We start from the raw sequence: 21,891 nt of genomic DNA on the forward strand, positions 1-21,891 counted from the left end.
TCTTATTTGTCAGTCCTTGACCTCAGTCAGCCGGGTTTGACCTAAATATCCACATACTATTTTCTGCTGGCAACTTCATTCTGTCAGATGTCAAACTCGTCAAAGCAAAGTGTACTGATACGCGAGTGTTGTTATAAATCGAAGTAAAATGAATAAGATAGTGATTGCAAACGATGGGGCTTGGTGTTGACCCGCGTATACTGAATGAAACATTAAGTGTAAACTGTAGATTAAGCGGACAATACAAGTTGTACAGAACTTTGCCGCGGCCGAGCCGGGGCGGAGTCGCAAGCCAGCAGGCTCAGGTTCGGAGAGCAGCATCAGCCCGCGGGCGTCTCGTGCGCCCTAGCATGTCCCTCCGGTCATCGCCCTCGTGTCTACCATCAGTGATATGTAAGTGAGGCCACTCCCGCGGGATGTAGGTCACCTGTGTGTAATTGTGCATGTTTCGGTCACTGGGTATCGATTGTTGCGTATAAATAAACAGTCCGCGCGGGTCCTGTACCCGCACACCGCGCCTCGCCGGCTCGCTTCACGTGTCACTGCTCAGCATAACACTAAGTAAGGACACAGCAGTCAGTTGGGAAGTGTAAGCAACACAACATTTGCTGATAACACGCGCAACGCCGCCGGCAGCTCAGATACGTGGAGAGATAACTGTAGCAGTAGATAATATCCAGCCGGTGTGCACACACTGACATGCTGAGTGTGCACATAGCTGTGGATGTGGAGCTGCACAGTCAACTGTTTGTTAGATAGCTCTGTGAGAGTGAACAGTGTACACAACTGACCAGTCACAGCATATGCAGCTCTCCTCTCCAGCACACACTGCTAGTGACATGCTGTAAATGTGTTTACTGATGTTTACTTGTAATAAAGTATAATGTAGGTAGTTGTAATTTTATTTAATTACTAGCTACTTCTGCATGGTTTCACCCGTTCTGTTCGGCTCCTTTTGATCGTAGCATGATGTTTTATAGCTTATAACCTTCCTCGATAAATGGACTATCCAACACAAAAAAAAAAATCGGTTCAGTAATTCTGGAGATTAATACATTCAAAGAAACAAACTAAGCTTAAGTTTGCACATGACTTCACCCAAATTTGCATGGGCTTAAAAGTATCCTATTACCAGTGATAGGAATAGGTAGTGCCTACTAGCCTAAACTTCGAAGAAGAACAAAGACGGACAGACCACAGAAATTATGTTATTTGGAATAACATATTTACTTTGGAACAAAGAACAAAACAAAGACTGCGTTTCATAATTTTAAGAATTACAAGTCCTTTACAAAATGTTTTCCAACAAAAAAACAAAAATGTTGATTGGTATAACAACTGTGTTATATTATACTAGCTTTTGCCCGCGACTTCGTCCGCATGGTTGTGTTAGTGGTATAATCACGATGAAATGTAGCATTTATCCTATACTTAGCCTATCAATAAAATCAAAAATTATTTCGTTGTTATATTCCATAAAAAACATTCATGTAAGCATAACCTCAAGACAAACAGGGTTACTTTCGCATCAATAATATTAGTATGGTAGTAGGGATATTGGCGATTAAAATAAATAGGTAGGTACGAATCAAACGCGAGTGAAGCCACAGGCAACAGTATTAACAAAAATAACGAATTTTTAAGCAAACATTAATCTCCTCTATCAACCGTTCTACGCCTTCAATTAACAATGTATTTTTTTATTCTAGCCTATGTTCTTTCGTTTATCATAAAGTGTCTAAATACGAAATTTTTCTGTTACAGCTTTAAAAATTACAAATTTCTATATGAACATTCATCCCCCCTTTTTAACCATTCTCCCCTATTTTTTTACAGTAAAAAGTAGTTAGCTTATGTTGTTCCTCAGGGTCTACTGGTCTAGTCTATCTCTGTACACAGACAGACAGACAGAGTTACTTTCACATTTATAATATTAGTAAGGAAGTAAGGATTTAGTCGCAAACACTAACTTATAGCTGTAACTTATATTAATAAGAAATACAGTACTAAGGAAGTGTCCGTTTCTTTTCTCTGTTCTTCAAAGTTTAAGCTAATAAGCACTACCTATTCCTATCACTGCCTACCGCCCAAGCCAGCTCATACTCTGTCTGTCTAACAAATTTTATTGAAATGCCTTCAGTAGTTTCAGCATCATTGATAAACTAAATGACTAAATAAAACAAGAGGAGATTTTTATTCCACCACACCTGTAAATTTTGTTTATTTTTTATAACTACATTTTTGTTCCTAGAATTATTGTTCTCTTGTTTTCATCCTAAGTTCTCCCATTTTAACTTTTTTTTAATAATATTTTTTTTATGCCAAATAACGAAATAACGTGTTGTAAAGGCGTAAGCATCGTAACGTTTTACGAGACCCACTCCCACTCCTCCCAAGTTGCGTTACGTAATACTTGAACGCCCCCTTAACTAATCTTATTCTGAAGTCTCTCAACCAATCTAAGTTTCTGACACTAAGTTCAGACAGCTTCATACAAAGAGAACAATTGATCACAAGGTAAAAGTTCTGGATTGAGACGGTACTTCATTGTGTCTGTTTGTCAGTACTACAACAGCTTGTCACAGCAACAAGTTGTAGTCTGTAGTGTTATTTACATTAGGTACTTTTGTTCTTTTACATTTTCGTTTCATTCAGAACATACTACATACTACAATTTCTCAGTTGAGTACCAGTGGCGCAGCGTACCATGGTAGGGCCCTAAGGAAAAATTGAATTGTTCCTAAAGTTGCTACCAGAAACTAAGCATGCTTTACGCGAAAAAAAAAACCGATTGACTATTCGGACATTTTATTTATCTCGTCTTGGCAACATTTAACATGAAATGTTTTTGTGGGATTTCATTTCTTTTTGTAGGTTTTAATAAAGTTTCCCTAAGGCCTCTTTTCCATTACACGGTTGTTCAAACGTACGGTGTGTAAGCCGTACGGTTGAAAAAACGTGCTAGCTTGTACATGATACGGCAAAATCACCGCGCGAGACATTGGTAAGTACTGGCTAGTAGCGCTTTTTACTCGGGCTGTGTAGGACGTGCTGCGTCATGAATTTTCTTACGAAAAAAAGATTATAGTTGCTTATTACATATATAGGAAAAAGAAAATTAAAAAAAAGGGAAGTAAGGTTTTGGATACATCCGATTTTAGAAAAAAGGGAGGAATATGGCGCGTTTCATACACTTGTCAAGAATCAATTGAGAGAAGATGAAGACAAGTTTTACAATTATTTTAGAATGCAGAAAACTACATTCGACAACTTGCTCCAAAAATTATCCCAGGAACTAAAACATCAAGATACTTTTATGCGAGAGAGTATATCGCCCGCAGAAAGATTGGCTGTAACTCTGAGGTAAGTAGGTACAAAATTAAATGACATATTTTAGTTTAAAATTGTTTATTGCACACAAACAAAATTATTACATGTAATTGAATTTTAATAATTATTAATTTAAGAACAAGTAAATCAAAAAATACACTACGCTGAAAATGCTACTCAAGTGCGGTACTAAAATCGAATTCGTCTTCAATAGAAACTTGAGAATCTGCCGAGATACTTTCCGCATTTACACTATGTACAGATAATGTACAGATAATTGTGATTCGGGTCGGTAGTGGATTGGCTCTAAACCAGAACCGTGTCCAAAATCATGAGAAGACGTCTGTGGACGACTTATTCCATAGCCCGATCTAGCAGCTGTAGAATATCCATATGTTGACGATTGCGCATTTGAGGATGCTGTACCTACCACTTAAATATTTTTATAATTTATTTTTATAATCGTCGATGGTCTTATCCCATATTACAGGCCTTTCTTGAATCAACGTAATTAATAATTCTTGATTTATGTTCATTTTATAATAAAATCGCGAAACAGCGTATATAAGCGGTCACGAATCCGTGCGTACGTCCGGCACCGTCGACACACCCCGATAGACTGCCATACAACACTGGTGAAAATCACGCCGTGCGTAGACGCGGCGCCGTGCCTTGGCGCCACCGTGCATGTCGACAAGCTCATATAGTGATCCATACCACACTGACGACCGTGCCTACACGCGGCGAATTAACCGTAGATTTTCACGGCGAGAAACCGTGTAATGGAAAAGAGGCCTAAGAGTGATCGAATACCCGTACAGAAGCTGTGTCTGTCGCTGTGGTCTATCTCTGTTGTATGGATCTTACTGCCTTCGGTACATAATTACACATAAATTCAGTATGGGATAACATTAAACTCATTACGTGATACATTACAAAATGTACACAAATGATATTTGAGTACGCATCACATTATTGTGGTCTTTTTATGCAATTATCGTGATGAGCGATATCTCATCAAGCCCTCGGTGGCTGGGTATATATTTTTTTCTTTCTTATGCTCGTTTTTTTTCATGCCTTTTTTTTCATACCTTTTTTTTCATGGATGAGAACGATCTCATCCATGAAAAAAAAGGTAATTTAAAAACTAAAAAACCCGACTGCGTTTCTTTATAACAAGAAAATGAATGAAAAAAACCCTAAAACAAGAAAGTCATTGTAAAATTGAAGCAGTCGGGACCCATTCTAAACATTTAGTGAGGGTATATACTGCTGGGTTTCTAGACTTCTTTTTTCTCTCACAGTAAATACGAATCTAACGACCCCTATTAAGCTGAAATCCATCGAGTCGTTCAGGCTAGAGAGTGAGCAATATTCGAATTTGGCGCCAAAAATCCGCCATTTTGTTTTTTTATTATTTTGATGTATCCAGTGTCACTCTCACAGTAAATACGAATCTAACGACACCTCTCAAGCCAAAATCCATTAAGCCGTTTAGGCTGCAGAGCGTGCCAAACAATTATACATACATACATACTCTCGAAAAACATAACCCTCCTTCTGGCGCAGTCGGGTAAAAAATATTATATTATTGTTTCATTTTTAAAACAATTTTATTTGGCAGGATGTAGTATCCTAGATTCAATCAACTTTACACCACGTTTCATGTGTAGTTTATGGATCCAGTGCAAGTTATTGGAAGTATGTACAAGCGAATATATTCTTAATTAAAGTGTACTTGTTGCTTGCAGAGAGGTGTCCAATATGTCGGGCGTGACGGCGGGCGGGAGCGCCGGCGGGGCCGCGGGTGGGGGCGCGGGCGGGGGCGCGGCGCCGCTGGCCGCGCTGGGCGGGCTGGGCGGCTCGCTGGAGGACAAGGACTGCGACCTGCTGTGCCCCGTGTGCTTCGAGCTCATCGACGAGGCCTACGTCACGCGCTGCGGACACTCCTTCTGCTACGCCTGCATCAGCAAGGTCAGTAGTCGGTGCGCGGTGTGTCGGAGTGTGAGTATAGTTCTCTATAGAACGGAATGAAACATGTCGCGTCGTGTGCAGGCGGTGGAGCTCCACCGGCGGTGCCCCAAGTGCGGCGCCGCGCTGGCGTCGCGCGACCACATCTTCCCCAACTTCCTGCTGAACGAGGTGGTGGCGCGGCGCCGCGCCCCCGCGCCCGCGCCGGCCGGGGGCGCGGCGCCCAGCGTGCGCGCGCTGGTGGCGGCGGAGGCGCGGCGCCTGCCGCTGGCCGACGTGGACGCCATGCTGGAGCTGCTGGCGCGCCGCAAGCGGCTGCTGCAGGCGGAGAGTGCGGCCGCGCACCACCGCCTGCTGTACGAGTTCCTGGCGCAGCTGCACCGCACGCGCTCGCTGCAGCTGGAGGCGCTGGCGCGCGAGGCCGCGCTCGTGCGCCGCGACATGGCCACCGTCGCCGCCGTGCTGCGCCAGCTGCCGCCCGACCCCGAGCCCGCGCCCGCCGCGTCCGCCGCCAGCACCGTGTCCGACCCCGCCACCGCGCCCCCGCAGTCCTCCACACCCGCGCCCCTTGCGCCCCTCGCGCCCCCCGCCACAGAAGACGACGAGAGCTTCGCAGGCGGCTCCGCGCCCCCGGGGGACGCGCTGGCAGCTCGCTGGCGACGACTGCACGCACACTTTGATGACTTCGTACAGGTACACACACACACTACCATACAATACAGATACTGCTACCAGCTATGTAAATACAAGTACTAAGTACCATGTTGTTGTATGTTGCAGTGTTACTTCGCGCACCGCGCGGACGAGCTGTACTTCCCCGGGTCGTCGGCGCTCACCCCCGCGTCCCCCGCCTTCCCCGGCGACTGCAGCACGGCGCCCCCCGCGCCCCCGGCCGTCAGCCCGCCCGCGCCCTCCGCGCTGGACGCGGACCACGTGCCGCAGGCGCCCATGGAGCGCGCCCCCGGCGGCGACCAGCGCGCCCCCGACGCGCCTGTCCCGGAGCCCGAGCCCGCGCCCCCGCTGCCGCCGGAGCCGGACGCGGACGCGGACAGCCGCGCGGCGCTGCGCCCCCGCGGGCTGGACGCGTTCCGCGAGGACCTGGTGGCGTTCACGCGGTACCGCGCGCTGCGGCCGCTGGCCACGCTGTCGTACTGCAGCGACGCCATCAACTACTCCACCATCGTGTCCACCATCGAGTTCGACAAGGACGAGGAGTTCTTCGCCATCGCCGGCGTCACCAAGCGCATCAAGGTGTTCGAGTACGAGGCCGTGGTGCGCGACTGCGTCGACGTGCACTACCCGTGCGCCGAGATGCAGTGCTCGCACAAGATCTCGTGCGTGTCGTGGAACGCGTACCACAAGAACGTGCTGGCGTCGTCCGACTACGAGGGCACGGTGAGCGTGTGGGACGCGGGCACGGGCCAGCGCACGCGCGCGCTGCACGAGCACGACAAGCGCTGCTGGTCCGTGCACTTCAACCGCGCCGACGTGCGCCTGCTGGCCTCGGGCTCGGACGACGCGCGCGTCAAGCTGTGGGCGCTGAACGCGGAGCGCTCCGTGGCCACGCTGGAGGCCAAGTTCAACGTGTGCTGCGTGCGCTTCAACCCGCGCTCGTCGTGCCACCTGGCCTTCGGCTCGGCCGACCACTGCGTGCACTACTACGACCTGCGCGCGCCGCGCGCGCCGCTGGCCGTGTTCCGCGACCACCGCAAGGCCGTGTCCTACGTCAAGTTCCTGGACGCGCGCACGCTGGTGTCGGCGTCCACGGACTCCGCCCTCAAGCTGTGGCGCGTGGAGTCGCCGCGCTGCGTGCGCTCCTTCACGGGCCACGCCAACGAGAAGAACTTCGTGGGGCTGGCCACGGACGGGCGCTACGTGGCGTGCGGCTCGGAGAACAACGCGCTGTACGTGTACTACGCCGGCCTGTCGCGGCCGCTGCTGGTGTACCGGTTCGACGCCGTGCGCGGCTTCCTGGAGCGCGAGCGCCGCGACGAGGAGCCCTCGGAGTTCGTGTCGGCCGTCTGCTGGCGCCGCGCGCAGGGACCCGACTCCCATACACTGCTCGCCGCCAACTCGCAGGGCACCATCAAGGTGCTGGAGCTCGTCTAACTGCCGCAATACATACCTACTACTACTGCCGTCTGCGTTTCATTCACACACCCCCTCCCCCACCACTATGTTACTTTTTATGTAAGGTGTTCAAACCCCGGACCACCGAAGTTAATTCCATTTGAGAATATAAGTAAGTTTAAATAAACATTGACTCTATACTCAGCATAACGTACCACCAATTGACTGCACGGTTGGTGCGGTGGCTGGGCAACTGGCTGCCGCGCAACGGGTAGCGGGTTCGATTCCCGCACGGAGCAACTCTTTGTGTGATCCACAAATAGTTGTTTCGGGTCTGGGTGTAATGCATGTGAACTTGTATGTTTGTAAACGCACCCCGACACAGGAGAAAATCATAATGCGGGGCAACGTTTTTTAAAAATAAAAAAAAACCTACTACACTTCGTCAATGAAATCAATCGCTATCTCTTTCCATCTGTACCTAGAATTAACACGGAAATCAGCTGACTAGTTCATCACTACTAATTTACTGGTACTAGGTAGAAACAAAACAATACGTCGCCGGCAACAGCTTCTAGTACACACTAATCAATACAATATCTACGTGAGCATTTGTCTTAATTTTTTGCCATATTACCATCCCGTAGACTAGAAGCTATTGCCGTGCTGCCGTGCCGCCCGGATGTTAGTAGTGGTCAGTAATATATAACGCTAGTACTTATTGACAGACGTGCTCATCGTAGGGCGTGTCGTGTCGTGCAGCATCAGGCGAGATAACGGCTGAGATAGTGATTTTTTTTATGGAATCGGTGACAAACGAGTTACCTGATGGTAAGCGATCAGCGCCGCCCATGGACGGGTGTCCATGGGCTGAAGTGAAATACTGCCTCGATCTGTCAAGCACACCAAGCTTTTTCGAGGCTAATTTAGCCTTATCCTCCAGATGACCACGGAACTGGACACCGCTCGAAATGTTGATGCCAAGTATTCCAATATCGGCTGAGGCAGTCAAAGGGTATTGTTTTCATTGCAAAGACATTTAAATAGTGGTTTTGCTGATACGATGTTCGGACACGGTGATCGCTCCAGAGAGTATAATAAGTATAGGGGGGCCGTTTTCCAAAGAATATGATAACTACAAAGGAACATATTTTACTCCATTATGAGTGATCACACGCGTGATTTGCTTCCACACAAGCGCCCGGCAGTGCCAGCTCTTCAAAAAAGTTGCAAGTTATAAGTTGCGACAGATAGTACTGTAGGAAAAACTTCCTTGAATAAAATTAATTCTTTAGAATCTTTTCTTTCTTATCTCCCGTTTAGTTCTCTGCACTATGGTTTGGCCATAGCCAACAGACCATATTCCGTAGTGACAAATGAAAATGACAACACAACTGTCATCTGTCAAACGTGACGTTGACATTTAATGATTTGATGTGAATTGGAGTTTGTTTGGCGGCGGGAGTTATTTATCTGGCGATTCTGGCGTCATTTGGTTATTTCTGATTAATTCTGATAGTGAACGAGGACTTAGTGTCCGTGGCAGTGAGTGGCATCAGACGGCGAGTGCTTGTGGTGTACAGCGAGTGGCAGTGGCTCAGTACCAGCAGAGCTTAGTGTCAGAAGTGGAGCCGGCAGTCGGCGCCGGGCATGTAGCGGCCAGTGTTAGAGCTGAATGTGTGACGCGGGAGACTTGAGTGCGGCGGGCGCGACGGGCGCCATGACGGCGAAGTACTTCGTGTATGGGTCGGGGCGCTGGCGGGCGGTGGACCTGGAGTCAGGACGTGTGGCGGGCTGGCGGCGGCGCGCGCGCTTCGTGTACCTGCAGCGCGGCCGCCTGCAGCTGGCGCGGCGCGGCGCCGTGCTGCGCGCGCTGCGGGCGCTGGCCGCGGGCGCGCCCTCCGCCGCCGCCGACGGCCCGCGCCTGCCCACCCGCAGGTACTGGGCGCCAGAACTATACATCACTACCTATATCAAATTGTTTGATGTCTGCCTCACTGTGAATTCAATCCAATAACTAGCTAGTGACATGTACACCAGTTACAATATTTATTTATGCATTATACCTTCTGGGTCAGTGAATGCCTCACATCCTGAAGCGAGGTGCAGACTATGTGTCACTGAGTGTGTATGGAGCACATGCAATGGGACTCCAACCGTGACTACAGTTGTGCCATTACAAACCGTCATAAGTCATTTTGATCAGATCTCTCAGTGACAAGTTGTGCGGGATACTCACATTGCTTTGAAGTGACAGTTCTCATGTTTGTAATGGCACAACTAGAGCTGCGAGTGACCCGCTCTAACAAGTAGGAGACAGTTGGAGCAGTTACTATACATTATATCAATGTTCAAGATACTTTCAGTAATGTGTACAAATTACATATATCTTAAATTAACTAGTTAGTATTGTGAGGTGGCACACAAATGCTTAGTCGTGCATTTTACCCAGTTTATTTAATAGTCATAATTAGCTAAGCATTCAGTACACGATTAGTAGTTGTCGCATGTGCTCCTCACTCCTTTGTATCTTTTAAACCTTAGGTCCGATTATTATATATTAGGGCATCGGTAATCTGGAGAGGCAAAAACAAGACCCTGTCCGAATTATCCAGGCATCCGGATTATAGTATGTCATATTTAATGGTATTAAATCGCATATTTAACCTTTGTTTGTTAAATAATACTTTTACATTATTTACATTAAATCATAAACAAAAAAATGCACATGTTCAAAATTACAACCATGTAAGAAAAACAGTAAGTTAATAGTAAAGCATTTTAATTCTCCATGAAAAAGTGTTATATTCTTCTGCTTATAATTTTCACACATCATTTCAAACACCCGGTCTCTAAGACGACAGAGAATCATAATTTCATGGCTATCAAATTCGTTATCTTCAATACGAAGCGAAGTCAACTGCCCGGCCCGATTACAGCGATCACCGAACAAGCGGGTGTCCGGATTACCAAGCCCCTACTGTATTACATTAATGTCCGTATTAGCAGAAGTTTAATTTCTCCAGAACCTAAATCTCCACAAGTATACAACATGGGCTTGTACAAAATGTTTTCTCCTTGTATGCATAACAACGATAAGTCATGTTGTCCACAGTAAGGAGCCCCACAGGGAGCGCAGCCCTGCAGCGGCGCCGACCTGTTCCCACCACTGCTGCTCGCACTGCCGCAGGTAACTACCGCACTACATGCTCCGTGTACTGTGACTATATTTGCTAAACATACGGCTATACACGTAGATATGCTCAACCAGTATAAACTGACTGTTGAATATACGGAGAGAACCTATAAAGCGAGACCATGGTAAACTGGTTTTGTATAGTTCTATGTGTAGCCACCCTAACGTGTGGTGACATTGTTCAATATTAGAAGGCTTGTATAACAAATGTAGCGGTATGTGATATCACAACGATGTTACAGCGCGCCGCCGCGTGGTGGCGCTACCAGCGGGAGGCACATGGTGGTGGCGCTGCCCACGGTGGTGGTCGGGCCCCCCGCCGCCACGTCGCCGGTCCAACACACTCCCACTGTGACGTCACCGCCTACACCTGCTCCCGCAGTGACGTCACCCCGTAAGCCGGGGCCTCTTAGCTCGCACCGAAGGGCGGGGCCCGCCAGCTCGCCCCGTAAAGCAGGGCCTACTGTAAGTCCGTCACATAAAGCTAGTCTCGCTGTAAGCTCGCCAAGCAAGCCTGCCCCCGCTAGTAGCTCGCCACGTAAGCCTGGCCTCGCCGCGAGCTCTCCCCGTAAGGTCTCCCCGGCGGGCGGCGAGCGCGCCAAGTACCGCGAGCTGGTGATCTCGGACGCGGAGCTGGCGCTGGTGCGCGGGTACGTGTCGCGGCGGCGAGCCGGCGAGCTGGCGAGGTATGACGCGGACGAGAGGTTCCGGCTGGCCGTGCTGTACTCCTTCAACCCGGTGGTCCGCCTGCGGCCGCTGTCCGCCGCGGTACTGGACCGGTATACACGCGCCGCGGGCTCCGACACCGACGACAAGGTAACTTACTCACGGCACACCACCACACCACGCCACACGGACACACATGGTGGTAGGTAATAGACGCCGCCCGTGGACACCCGCAACACCAGAGGCGTATTTGAGGATTGTTGGAGAATCAGGATATTGGGGAGGGGGGGGGGGAGGTAATTGGACCTTTGGTAACGTCACCTCATTCACATGGCTGCATACAACGCTTCGGTAGTTCTACATCGGAGTGCTATGAGGCTGTGGTATCACTCCGGCCGGCCAGCATTGCCGCATGGCGAGCCCACACCAAAGTTATCTCCATCACCTACCACACGGAGCTCCACACACTGCGACACGGGCGACCTCTACTAATCCCCCTCAATCATTACACCATTTCTTCCAAATACAGTACCTATATCATTGTGCGCGGACGTGGTACGTTACAAGGGGCTTGTTGCAGGAGAACACAGCGGACAGCGACACGGCCCCTGCGGCCCCCGCGGGCCCCGCGCCGCGGCCCCAGCCGGCCAAGCGGCCCCCCGTGTCGGAGCGGGGGGGCCCCAGCAAGCGGCCCCGGCTGGCGGAGCGCACCAACCGGGCCGCCTCGCCCGGCCTCGGCCACGTCATCAGCAAGCGGTACTGTACTCTACTGTGTTTCTTTTCCTATCTCTGACTGAATATTGGTGTTACATTGTTCTCACATAGTTGAACCAACGAAACAATGTAACCAAGTATTGTATTGTGAACCTGATTGGAAAAGAGTAACCTATGGAGTTTCTTGCTCGTTCTTCTCCATAGGAATCTACACTTTGGAACGAGCAAATAGAACAACTAGAGGACTGACAGACAGATAGACAGTTTTAAATATTTAGTTTGATGTTCCTTCTTTTAGTTGAAGGTAATGATTTTGTCTTGGACTTGGTGATATTAGTATCAAGAGGTTGAATACATTTCTACTGTATTCTGTATATCACTGTATTCTGTACATCACTGTATTCTGTATATCACTGTATTCTGTATATCACTGTATTCTGTATATCACTGTATTCTGTATATCACTGTATTCTGTACATCACTGTATTTTGTATGTCACTGTATTTTGTATGTACTGGGGGTCTGGCGTATCTCGTGTAGTCTTGGCGACCTCTAGTATTGCTTCGCTCGCCTAGAGGCGTTACAGTCTTTTTGGGGGTTAGGAATTTAAGTGTTGTTGGGGAATCGGGGATTGGGAAGATTGGTAAGGGGTAACTGGGCCTTGAAATACCGTTGTTAAAGTTTATCGTCGTTGTCTCAGTGAGTAATGTAGTGCGTGCACAGGGCGGGCGCGCACAAGGAGTACTCGGCGCTGGAGGACCACGCCATCGTGGCGTGGCTGAGCGCGGGCGAGCGCGCCGCGCAGGTGAAGGGCAACGCCGTGTGGCGCGCGCTGCAGGCGGAGTACCCGCGCCTGGCGGGTCGCGCGCGCTCCTGGCACTCGCTGCGCAACCGCTACCTGCGCTACATCCTGCCCGCGCTGCCCGCGCTGCGCCTGCCGCCCGCGCTGCAGCAGCGCCTGCGGGCCGCCGCCGCCGGTACTGTATACTCTAGTAATACAACCGCTACCTGCGCTACATCCTGCCCGCGCTGCCCGCGCTGCGCCTGCCGCCCGCGCTGCAGCAGCGCCTGCGGGCCGCCGCCGCCGGTACTGTATACTCTAGTAATACAACCGCTACCTGCGCTACATCCTGCCCGCGCTGCCCGCGCTGCGCCTGCCGCCCGCGCTGCAGCAGCGCCTGCGGGCCGCCGCCGCCGGTACTGTATACTCTAGTAATACAACCGCTACCTGCGCTACATCCTGCCCGCGCTGCCCGCGCTGCGCCTGCCGCCCGCGCTGCAGCAGCGCCTGCGGGCCGCCGCCGCCGGTACTGTATACTCTAGTAATACAACCGCTACCTGCGCTACATCCTGCCCGCGCTGCCCGCGCTGCGCCTGCCGCCCGCGCTGCAGCAGCGCCTGCGGGCCGCCGCCGCCGGTACTGTATACTCTAGTAATACAACCGCTACCTGCGCTACATCCTGCCCGCGCTGCCCGCGCTGCGCCTGCCGCCCGCGCTGCAGCAGCGCCTGCAGTGGCCGCCGCCGCCGGTACTGTATACTCTAGTAATACAACCGCTACCTGCGCTACATCCTGCCCGCGCTGCCCGCGCTGCGCCTGCCGCCCGCGCTGCAGCAGCGCCTGCGGCCGCCGCCGCCGGTACAGACAAACTCTCCAGCTTTATATACGAGTATAGACGTACACTACAGCCGCTACCCGTCTCTGTGCAGGCTCCATCCGGTCCAAGCCGGCGCCGCGCCGCAACTCGCTGCTGCAGCAGTCGCCGGTGCGCAGCGCGGCCAACCGCGCCCCCCCGCGTCGCGCCGGGTCTCACACACCCACCCCCTCGCCGCCCGCCGCCAGTGAGTATTGTATAGTTACAGCTAACACTACACCTCACATGTTGATCGACTCGGTCGAGGCGTTTGACACATAATCCGTCGCTGTGAGCCAACAAGTGTGTGTGTGTGTGTGTGTATAGGAGCGTGTTACTGCAACATATGGGACGTGTAGGTGCCACCTACACAGTCCCCTACCCACCGCAGCCACGATATACGCGCGACATACGAGCACAACACATGGTGTTCCACAGGGCGGTGTACTCGGGCCAACGCTAGTTTTAGTGCACATTATGTCACGTAATGCCGCTGTACAATATACACCCACTTTTCAACATTTGTGTTATAAGTCCCATGTAATAGAGGGTGAGCATATTGCCATATAGCGTGTACGATTCCAGACTTCGTGCTACTACTGAGATATTTTCGTAAAACTGAAAAAGCCCAGTAATTCTTCGCCCGACACTTGCGATCCCTTGACTAACGAGGTAGTGTATGTTACTGTATAGTAGTGTGTTATGATGCCCCCCCTCCGTGCCCCGGTGTCCAGTGTGTTGTGTTGCAGGTCCGCGGCGCTCGCTGCGGCTGCGGGACACCAGCAGCACGCGGGCCAAGTCTCGCTCGCCCCCCGCGCCCTCGCCCCCGCCCCCGGCCGCGCGCCCCCGCCCCTCGCGTGCCCCGCGCTACTCGGAGCTGACCCGCCAGTTCGCGGCGCGCCACCGCCCCCCCACCATCGACTCCGACTCCAGCTCCAGCAGCTCCAGCAGCTCCAGCAGCTCGAGCCAGTCGAGCAAGTCGAGCCAGTCGAGCTCCAAGAGCACAGAGATGCCTGCGCCTGCGCCGCGCTCGACGCCGAAGCGAGCGACGCGCAAACTGTACAACCCCCACTAGGCGCCCCTCGTGTGCTGGGTGCCGGGTACCCGCGCTGTGTGTATCCAAGTGATCTTGTTTTTATATTTCCAAAGGAATGTATGCCTTATATTGTAGAAATAAAGTCGAATTTGGTTCGTGCCCCTGTGTATGTAACTGTCGCCGTCCCATCGAGCTGCGTCACGTCACACGTGGACGTTGAAATGTGTGTCTTATCGAGTAGACAATAAAGTTGCTTTTGCAGCGCTTCTGTATTGTTAGGAGCGGTTCCTGAACTATCGATGGGTCGGCGAAGGATCGTTGGGCGTAATAATTTAGTTTTTTTATTAATTGTGAGCCGCGACATATCGGCCGCAGACTATGTAGAGGCAAATGTCTTCCTTTTTGTCCTGCCAAAGGAATGTACGCGTTATGGCTTAGAGATAAGGTTCAATTTGTTATGTTTTTAATTGTACGCGCAACAACCGCGCTACTGTTGTACCCGCTTTTTACCAACCTCTCTTAGATTTTAAGAAGCCCTTAAGCTGAAATAGGTGTCTCATGCCTGTATTTTGATTTTGTCTAAAGCCTCGTACTCATGGTAAACATTTTGCTTAGCAACAGTTGATCAACGTTGTTGATGAATAGCGAGAATGCTGCTGGAAACTTTGTTTAAACTAATATAAACTGATGTTTTCGCTCGCCGGGCGTCAACTCCGCAACACAAGTGTTGCCCGCAACATGTTTATGCAACCATGTTGCTAAACAAAATGTTTACCATGAGTACAAGGCTTAACTTGTAAGTTACCAGTTGCTACCAGCGGCATCCCCCGCGTCCCCTACGTGGAATATAATGTATCCTACCACCCAGTAGAACAGTCAGCTCATATATATCTTGTCAGTATACTATACTAAATGTCGTCAAAATCCGTTCAGTAGTTTCAGAGTGATTGATGGACAAACAAACCTTCACATTTATAATATTATTGTGACATGTAACAGTACAAGTAAGGTTAGTTGAGGCGGTCCCTCGCGCGGAGTGAGCGATGTATGTAGCGCCTCGGTCGGAGATACTGCCACGAGTGTGTCACGTTGTCTGTGTGTCGCGCTGTATATATATATGTGTATGTATATGTATGTAGTAATGTACGCAGCGCGACACCGCAGGTTGCAATAAACTATGTCATACAAGTACCAGTGTTTCATTTCCCCCACTACATAGTACATATACAACATAAAACATGGATACCTTGTTTTAGGCCTCACACGACATGCTATTTTTATGTAATAAGCCGGTAAATGAGTAGATCACCTGATGGTAAGCAATCGCATGTACACTCGAAACATTAGAGGCGTTACAAGTACGTGGGCGGCTTTTTGGGGTGTTATGAATTTACGGAAACCTCACTCACACAACGCTGTGGTTGTTTCACGTCGGTGTACTGCTCGGCCGTGGTATCACTCCGGTCGAGCTGGCCCGGCAGTGCCGAAGCATGGCAAGCCCACACTTGTACGTATATAATATAAATGTACTCTAGATGCTGTAAATGTACAACGACAACATGTCAACAAGTGAGAGTACGGTCATATTACAAATGAGACTTTAGGTGTCCGGCAATGGAAGATAAATAAACCAGATAGTCACTGAATTCTCGTGTATTGTCACTAAAGTGTACAGGTACTTACCGAGTGTCCGCGCGTTCTGTGGCTACATACTTATGTACTTACACTGTTACAATACAGTGTGTGTTCCATCCATGCACTGCCCGATCCGTACAGGAACATTACGAGTACGCGTCAATATTTGTTTGTATTCTACAAATAGGTATAAATAATTACTGGTTAAGACGAACTTCACAACTTTGCGATGCATTTTCAGCGAGATATCGGCAATAACTTATATTTCACTTATTATGTAGTCTTATTAGCACTTAATATATTGTTACTTTCAAGAAGCAAGACGATCAAATGAAATTCCTACCTTTTTAGGAATCACAATATTTATTTATTTCTACCGAGAAACAATCCGTCTCATCGACCAACTTTCGAATTAATTATTTCCCGCCATTTTTAAACATGACATTTTGACGTTCCATTTCAGATAACAATTATTTTAAACAATTTATATAATCTATGAAATTATTAAAGAGGTTTAATATATATTATTGTTTATTCCTATGAGTAGAACTTAATAATTAAAAACTATTATTTTTATGTTATAATTAAATTCTACATCACATCCGTTTGGTATTACTAGTGGTTGTTAACAATATACATCCAGGATTTTTTATATATTTTTACAATAACAAATTCATTTATTTTTGAATTTGTTATTTACCAAAAGGTCTATACAACGGAAAGTTTAAGAGATCACGTTTCAATGGCGCGGCCACGTTCAATACTTATAACTTCTTAACTAGAGCAAGAGCATTGACAAAATTAAGCTTTTGGGAATCAACTTTTACAAATTATTGCAAAATCTTGGCAAAGTTTTTTATATATTAAATGGCCAAGGCCGCGCAGTCGAAACGGATACAGTGTGCTCCGTGTTTGAAGACTTACGATTTACACAAGTACCAAAAATAAAAAATAAAATATCGGAATTCAGCGAGTAGGCGGACGGTTTATGTCGACTCGTAGCCCCGATTCGTTAAATGTTATCAGGCAGTAACGTTTTACGAATTGAAAAAACATTTTGTGCATTTGTGCTTATTCCATAGACCCGAGGTGATGGCGTGCGCGGGTGTCGGCGCGCGCCTCCGAGACGATGCACGGGGTAGTCCAAACTTACCTACCCCGTGCAAGAGATGAGGTCAGGACGGACCTGGCCGGCGTGTGATGTGGGGCTGCGGAAGAATCTGGACTCCCGCGCCCCCCACGATCACGTGCTGTGTAGACACCGGGGGGTTTTAGCCGGTAAGAGTCCGGCATACCCCTCCCCCTTTCCCCGGGCGGAGGAAGTCCACGAGGATTTCCCCCCGACAAAAAAAAAATAGGTTAGGTAAGGTTAGGTTAGCAAAGAGAGGAAAAAAGAAGAAAACGGTCCCGAAAATCACCCCGGCTGCACCTGCAGCAAATAAGGCTCCCGCCACCTCCTCACACGTCGTTGCATATCAACAAAAGTTGCATCTGAACAGTAGTTATTTCGTCTAAACATTCGTAGTTAAGTCTGAAAAGTGAAAGTTGCGACTACACAGTCGCAGATGCAACTGAAAAGTCGTAGTTACGATTGAACAGTCGTTGCATATCAACAAAAGTTGCATCTGAACAGTAGTTATTTCGTCAAAACATTCGTAGTTAAGACTGAAAAGTCAAAGTTGCGACTGAACAGCCGGAGTTGCGACTAAACAGTCGCAGTTGCGACTATACAATCGCAGATGCGAATAAAAAGTCGGAGCTACGATTGAACAGTCGTTGCATATCAACAAAAGTTGCATCTGGACAGTAGTTATTTCGTCTAAACATTCGTAGTTAAGACTGAACAGACAAAGTTGCGACTGAACAGCCGGAGTTGCGACTACACAGTCGCAGTTGCGATTGAAAAGTCGTTGCATATCAACAAAAGTTGCATCTGAACAGTAGTTATTTCGTCTACACATTCGTAGTTAAGTCTGAAAAGTCAAAGTTGCGACTGAACAGCCGGAGTTGCGACTAAACAGTCGAAGTTGCGACTACACAGTCGCAGTTGCGACTACACAGTCGCAGATGCGACAACACAGTCGCAGATGCGACTAAAAAGTCGGAGCTGCGATTGAACAGTCGTTGCATATCAACAAAAGTTGCATCTGAACAGTAGTTATTTCGTCTAAACATTCGTAGTTAAGACAGAAAAGTCAAAGTTGCGACTAAACAGTCGCAGTTGCGACTAAAAAATCGCATATGCGACTACACAGTCGCAGTTGCGATTGAAAAGTCGTTGCATATCAACAAAAGTTGCATCTGAACAGTAGTTATTTCGTCTAAACATTCGTAGTTAAGTCTGAAAAGTCAAAGTTGCGACTGAACAGTCGCAGTTGCGACTACACAGTCGCAGATGCGACTGAAAAGTCGTAGCTGCGATTGAACAGTCGTTGCATATCAACAAAAGTTGCATCTGAACAGTAGTTATTTCGTCTAAACATTCGTAGTTAGACTGAAAAGTCGGAGCTGCGATTGAACAGCCGGAGTTGCGACTTAACAGTCGCAGTTGCGACTATACAATCGCAGATGCGAATAAAAAGTCGGAGCTACGATTGAACAGTCGTTGCATATCAACAACAGTTGCATCTGAACAGTAGTTATTTCGTCTAAACATTCGTAGTTGGACTGAAAAGTCAAAGTTGCGACTGAACAGTCGCAGTTGCGACTACACAGTCGCAGATGCGACTGAAAAGTCGTAGCTGCGATTGAACAGTCGTTGCATATCAACAAAAGTTGCATCTGAACAGTAGTTATTTCGTCTAAACATTCGTAGTTAGACTGAAAAGTCAAATTTGCGACTGAATAGTCGCAGTTGCGACTACACAGTCGCAGATGCGACTGAAAGTCGGAGCTGCGATTGAACAGTCGTTGCATATCAACAACAGTTGCATCTGAACAGTAGTTATTTCGTCTAAACATTCGTAGTTAGACTGAAAAGTCAAAGTTGCGACTGAACAGTCGCAGTTGCGACTACACAGTCGCAGATGCGACTGAAAAGTCGGAGCTGCGATTGAACAGTCGTTGCATATCAATAAAAGTTGCATCTGAACAGTAGTTATTTCTTCTAAACATTCGTAGTTAAGAATGAAAAGTCAAAGCTGCGACTGAACAGTCGCAGTTGCGACTACACAGTCGCAGATGCGACTACACAGTCGCAGTTGCGACAACACAGTCGCAGTTACGATTGAACAGTCGTTGCATATCAACAACAGTTGCATCTGAACAGTAGTTATTTCGTCTAAACATTCGTAGTTAGACTGAAAAGTCAAAGTTGCGACTGAACAGTCGCAGTTGCGACTACACAGTCGCAGATGCGACTGAAAAGTCGGAGCTGCGATTGAACAGTCGTTGCATATCAACAACAAGTTGCATCTGAACAGTAGTTATTTCGTCTAAACATTCGTAGTTAGACTGAAAAGTCAAAGTTGCGACTGAACAGTCGCAGTTGCGACTACACAGTCGCAGATGCGACTGAAAAGTCGGAGCTGCGATTGAACAGTCGTTGCATATCAACAACAAGTTGCATCTGAACAGTAGTTATTTCGTCTAAACATTCGTAGTTAGACTGAAAAGTCAAAGTTTATTTATTTATTTATATTTATTTATATATTCGGGGATATAGTTGTGGTGCTTCGGGGATATAGTTCAAAGTGGTTTTCTATGCCTTCAGGAGTACCACAGGGATTCATTTTGAGACCACTTTTATTTACGATATTTATTTCCGATGTAAAACTATGCTTCCGACATTCCTATGTACTGCTTTACGCAGATGATATGAAAATACACAAAGTTGTTCGGGACTTAGGAGACATCAAATGCCTTCATTCTGATCTCGAACGGTTTGAGGAATACTGTAGGCTTAATAAGTTAGTAACTCAACGTGTCTAAATGCTTTCACATAACAGTCGCGAAAGACAGTAATAGGTTCCGGATTCAAACTTTACCAACAGCACATTAATAAAGTTACAAGCATAAGAGATTTAGGAATTGTACAGGACAGTAAGCTCTTATTTGATCAACACATAGACGTTATTGTGAAGAAAGCGGCGAAAGCGTTAGGATTCATAATAAGAAATACTGCTGACTTCCGTACTCTTAAGCCAGTTAAGATTTTATACTGTTCATTTGTACGCAGCCACTTGGAGTATGCCTCACAGGTTTGGAACCCTCAGTACGAGGTTTACACGTCTCGTATTGAGGGAATCCAAAAGAAATTCTTAAGATATCTTGATTTTAAAGCAAAACTATGGTCTGAAGATTACATACATCGTTGTAAAAGGTATCATTGCGACTACCATTGGAAACCAGGCGTCAGATTAATGATACATGTTTTCTGTTAAATATTGCAAATGGTACAGTTGATTGTTCCGATCTTTTAGCCAACTTAGCGCTGAAAACAAATCTGCTCGGTTTCCGTCAAGACCACTCTTATATACACGACAACGACAAAGTACAGACGTAACGCATTTTTATCAAGAGCAGCTCGGAGCTTCAACGTAATACCTCACAATTTAAATATAGATCTGTTTTGCACAAGTGCAGTTGCACAGCAAGGCGTTTACTGGCCAGATCCTTTTTCGAGGACTGAATTGCTTAACTTTTCATTTTCATTAGTCTTATGTTTATCTTTGTTTTTGTTTTGTGGTCTAATGTGGGAGCTTGTTATTAGCAATAAGTTAAACCTATAGTTAGTATCTAAATAAGTTATTAGTCTGTAAGCCTTCCTTAAAATAAATTAAATAAATAAAATAAATCTAAACATTCGTAGTTAGACTGAAAAGTCAAAGTTGCGACTGAACAGTCGCAGTTGCGACTACACAGTCGCAGATGCGACTGAAAAGTCGGAGCTGCGATTGAACAGTCGTTGCATATCAACAACAAGTTGCATCTGAACAGTAGTTATTTCGTCTAAACATTCGTAGTTAGACTGAAAAGTCAAAGTTGCGACTGAACAGTCGCAGTTGCGACTACACAGTCGCAGATGCGACTACACAGTCGCAGTTGCGACAACACAGTCGCAGTTACGATTGAACAGTCGTTGCATATCAACAACAGTTGCATCTGAACAGTAGTTATTTCGTCTAAACATTCGTAGTTAGACTGAAAAGTCAAAGTTGCGACTGAACAGTCGCAGTTGCGACTACACAGTCGCAGATGCGAGTGAAAAGTCGGAGCTGCGATTGAACAGTCGTTGCATATCAACAACAGTTGCATCTGAACAGTAGTTATTTCGTCTAAAAATTCGTAGTTGGACTGAAAAGTCAAAGTTGCGACTGAACAGTCGCAGTTGCGACTACACAGTCGCAGATGCGACTGAAAAGTCGTAGCTGCGATTGAACAGTCGTTGCATATCAAAAAAAGTTGCATCTGAACAGTAGTTATTTCGTCTAAACATTCGTAGTTAGACTGAAAAGTCAAAGTTGCGACTGAACAGTCGCAGTTGCGACTACACAGTCGCAGATGCGACTGAAAGTCGGAGCTGCGATTGAACAGTCGTTGCATATCAACAACAGTTGCATCTGAACAGTAGTTATTTCGTCTAAACATTCGTAGTTAAGACTGAAAAGTCAAAGTTGCGACTGAACAGTCGCAGTTGCG

The 21,891-nt window shown here is 47.7% G+C and overlaps 2 protein-coding genes across 4 annotated transcripts; both read left to right on the forward strand.

The window, feature by feature from the left end:
• The first annotated feature begins 65 nt into the window (after positions 1–65).
• On the forward strand, positions 66–7,439 carry LOC118278620 (E3 ubiquitin-protein ligase COP1). Its single transcript, XM_035597915.2, has 4 exons — positions 66–393; positions 5,082–5,304; positions 5,386–5,994; positions 6,082–7,439. Exons 2-4 carry the CDS (start codon positions 5,095–5,097, stop codon positions 7,408–7,410), a joined length of 2,148 nt encoding a protein of 715 aa, XP_035453808.2. The 5' UTR covers positions 66–393; positions 5,082–5,094; the 3' UTR covers positions 7,411–7,439.
• A 1,330-nt stretch (positions 7,440–8,769) lies between these two features.
• On the forward strand, positions 8,770–15,805 carry LOC118278851 (serine/arginine repetitive matrix protein 1). 3 transcript variants are annotated; one of them, XM_050703546.1, is made up of 7 exons: positions 8,770–9,309; positions 10,487–10,561; positions 10,810–11,032; positions 11,814–11,989; positions 12,671–12,924; positions 13,657–13,788; positions 14,330–15,805. In XM_050703546.1, exons 1-7 carry the CDS (start codon positions 9,047–9,049, stop codon positions 14,653–14,655), a joined length of 1,449 nt encoding a protein of 482 aa, XP_050559503.1. In that variant the 5' UTR covers positions 8,770–9,046; the 3' UTR covers positions 14,656–15,805. The 3 variants fall into 3 exon arrangements, with proteins under 3 accessions (XP_050559503.1, XP_050559501.1, XP_050559500.1); XM_050703544.1 differs by having other exon boundaries at positions 8,772–9,309; positions 10,810–11,383; positions 12,671–13,034; positions 14,330–14,609; XM_050703543.1 differs by having other exon boundaries at positions 8,773–9,309; positions 10,810–11,383.
• The last annotated feature ends 6,086 nt before the right edge of the window (positions 15,806–21,891 follow it).

This window comes from Spodoptera frugiperda, chromosome 24, assembly GCF_023101765.2.
Source record: "Spodoptera frugiperda isolate SF20-4 chromosome 24, AGI-APGP_CSIRO_Sfru_2.0, whole genome shotgun sequence".
Taxonomy (NCBI): Eukaryota; Metazoa; Arthropoda; class Insecta; order Lepidoptera; family Noctuidae; genus Spodoptera; species Spodoptera frugiperda.

Bases quoted from the DNA above. Each gene is read 5' to 3' on its own strand.
- LOC118278620 (XM_035597915.2), top strand. From the start codon at position 5,095: ATGTCGGGCGTGACGGCGGGCGGGAGCGCCGGCGGGGCCGCGGGTGGG. The intron at 5,305-5,385 runs GTCAGTAGTCGG...CGTCGTGTGCAG, and splicing joins GCTACGCCTGCATCAGCAAG to GCGGTGGAGCTCCACCGGCG. The intron at 5,995-6,081 runs GTACACACACAC...TGTATGTTGCAG, and splicing joins ACTTTGATGACTTCGTACAG to TGTTACTTCGCGCACCGCGC.
- LOC118278851 (XM_050703543.1), top strand. From the start codon at position 9,047: ATGTGTGACGCGGGAGACTTGAGTGCGGCGGGCGCGACGGGCGCCATG. The intron at 10,562-10,809 runs GTAACTACCGCA...ACGATGTTACAG, and splicing joins TGCTGCTCGCACTGCCGCAG to CGCGCCGCCGCGTGGTGGCG. The intron at 11,990-12,670 runs GTACTGTACTCT...GTGCGTGCACAG, and splicing joins GGCCACGTCATCAGCAAGCG to GGCGGGCGCGCACAAGGAGT.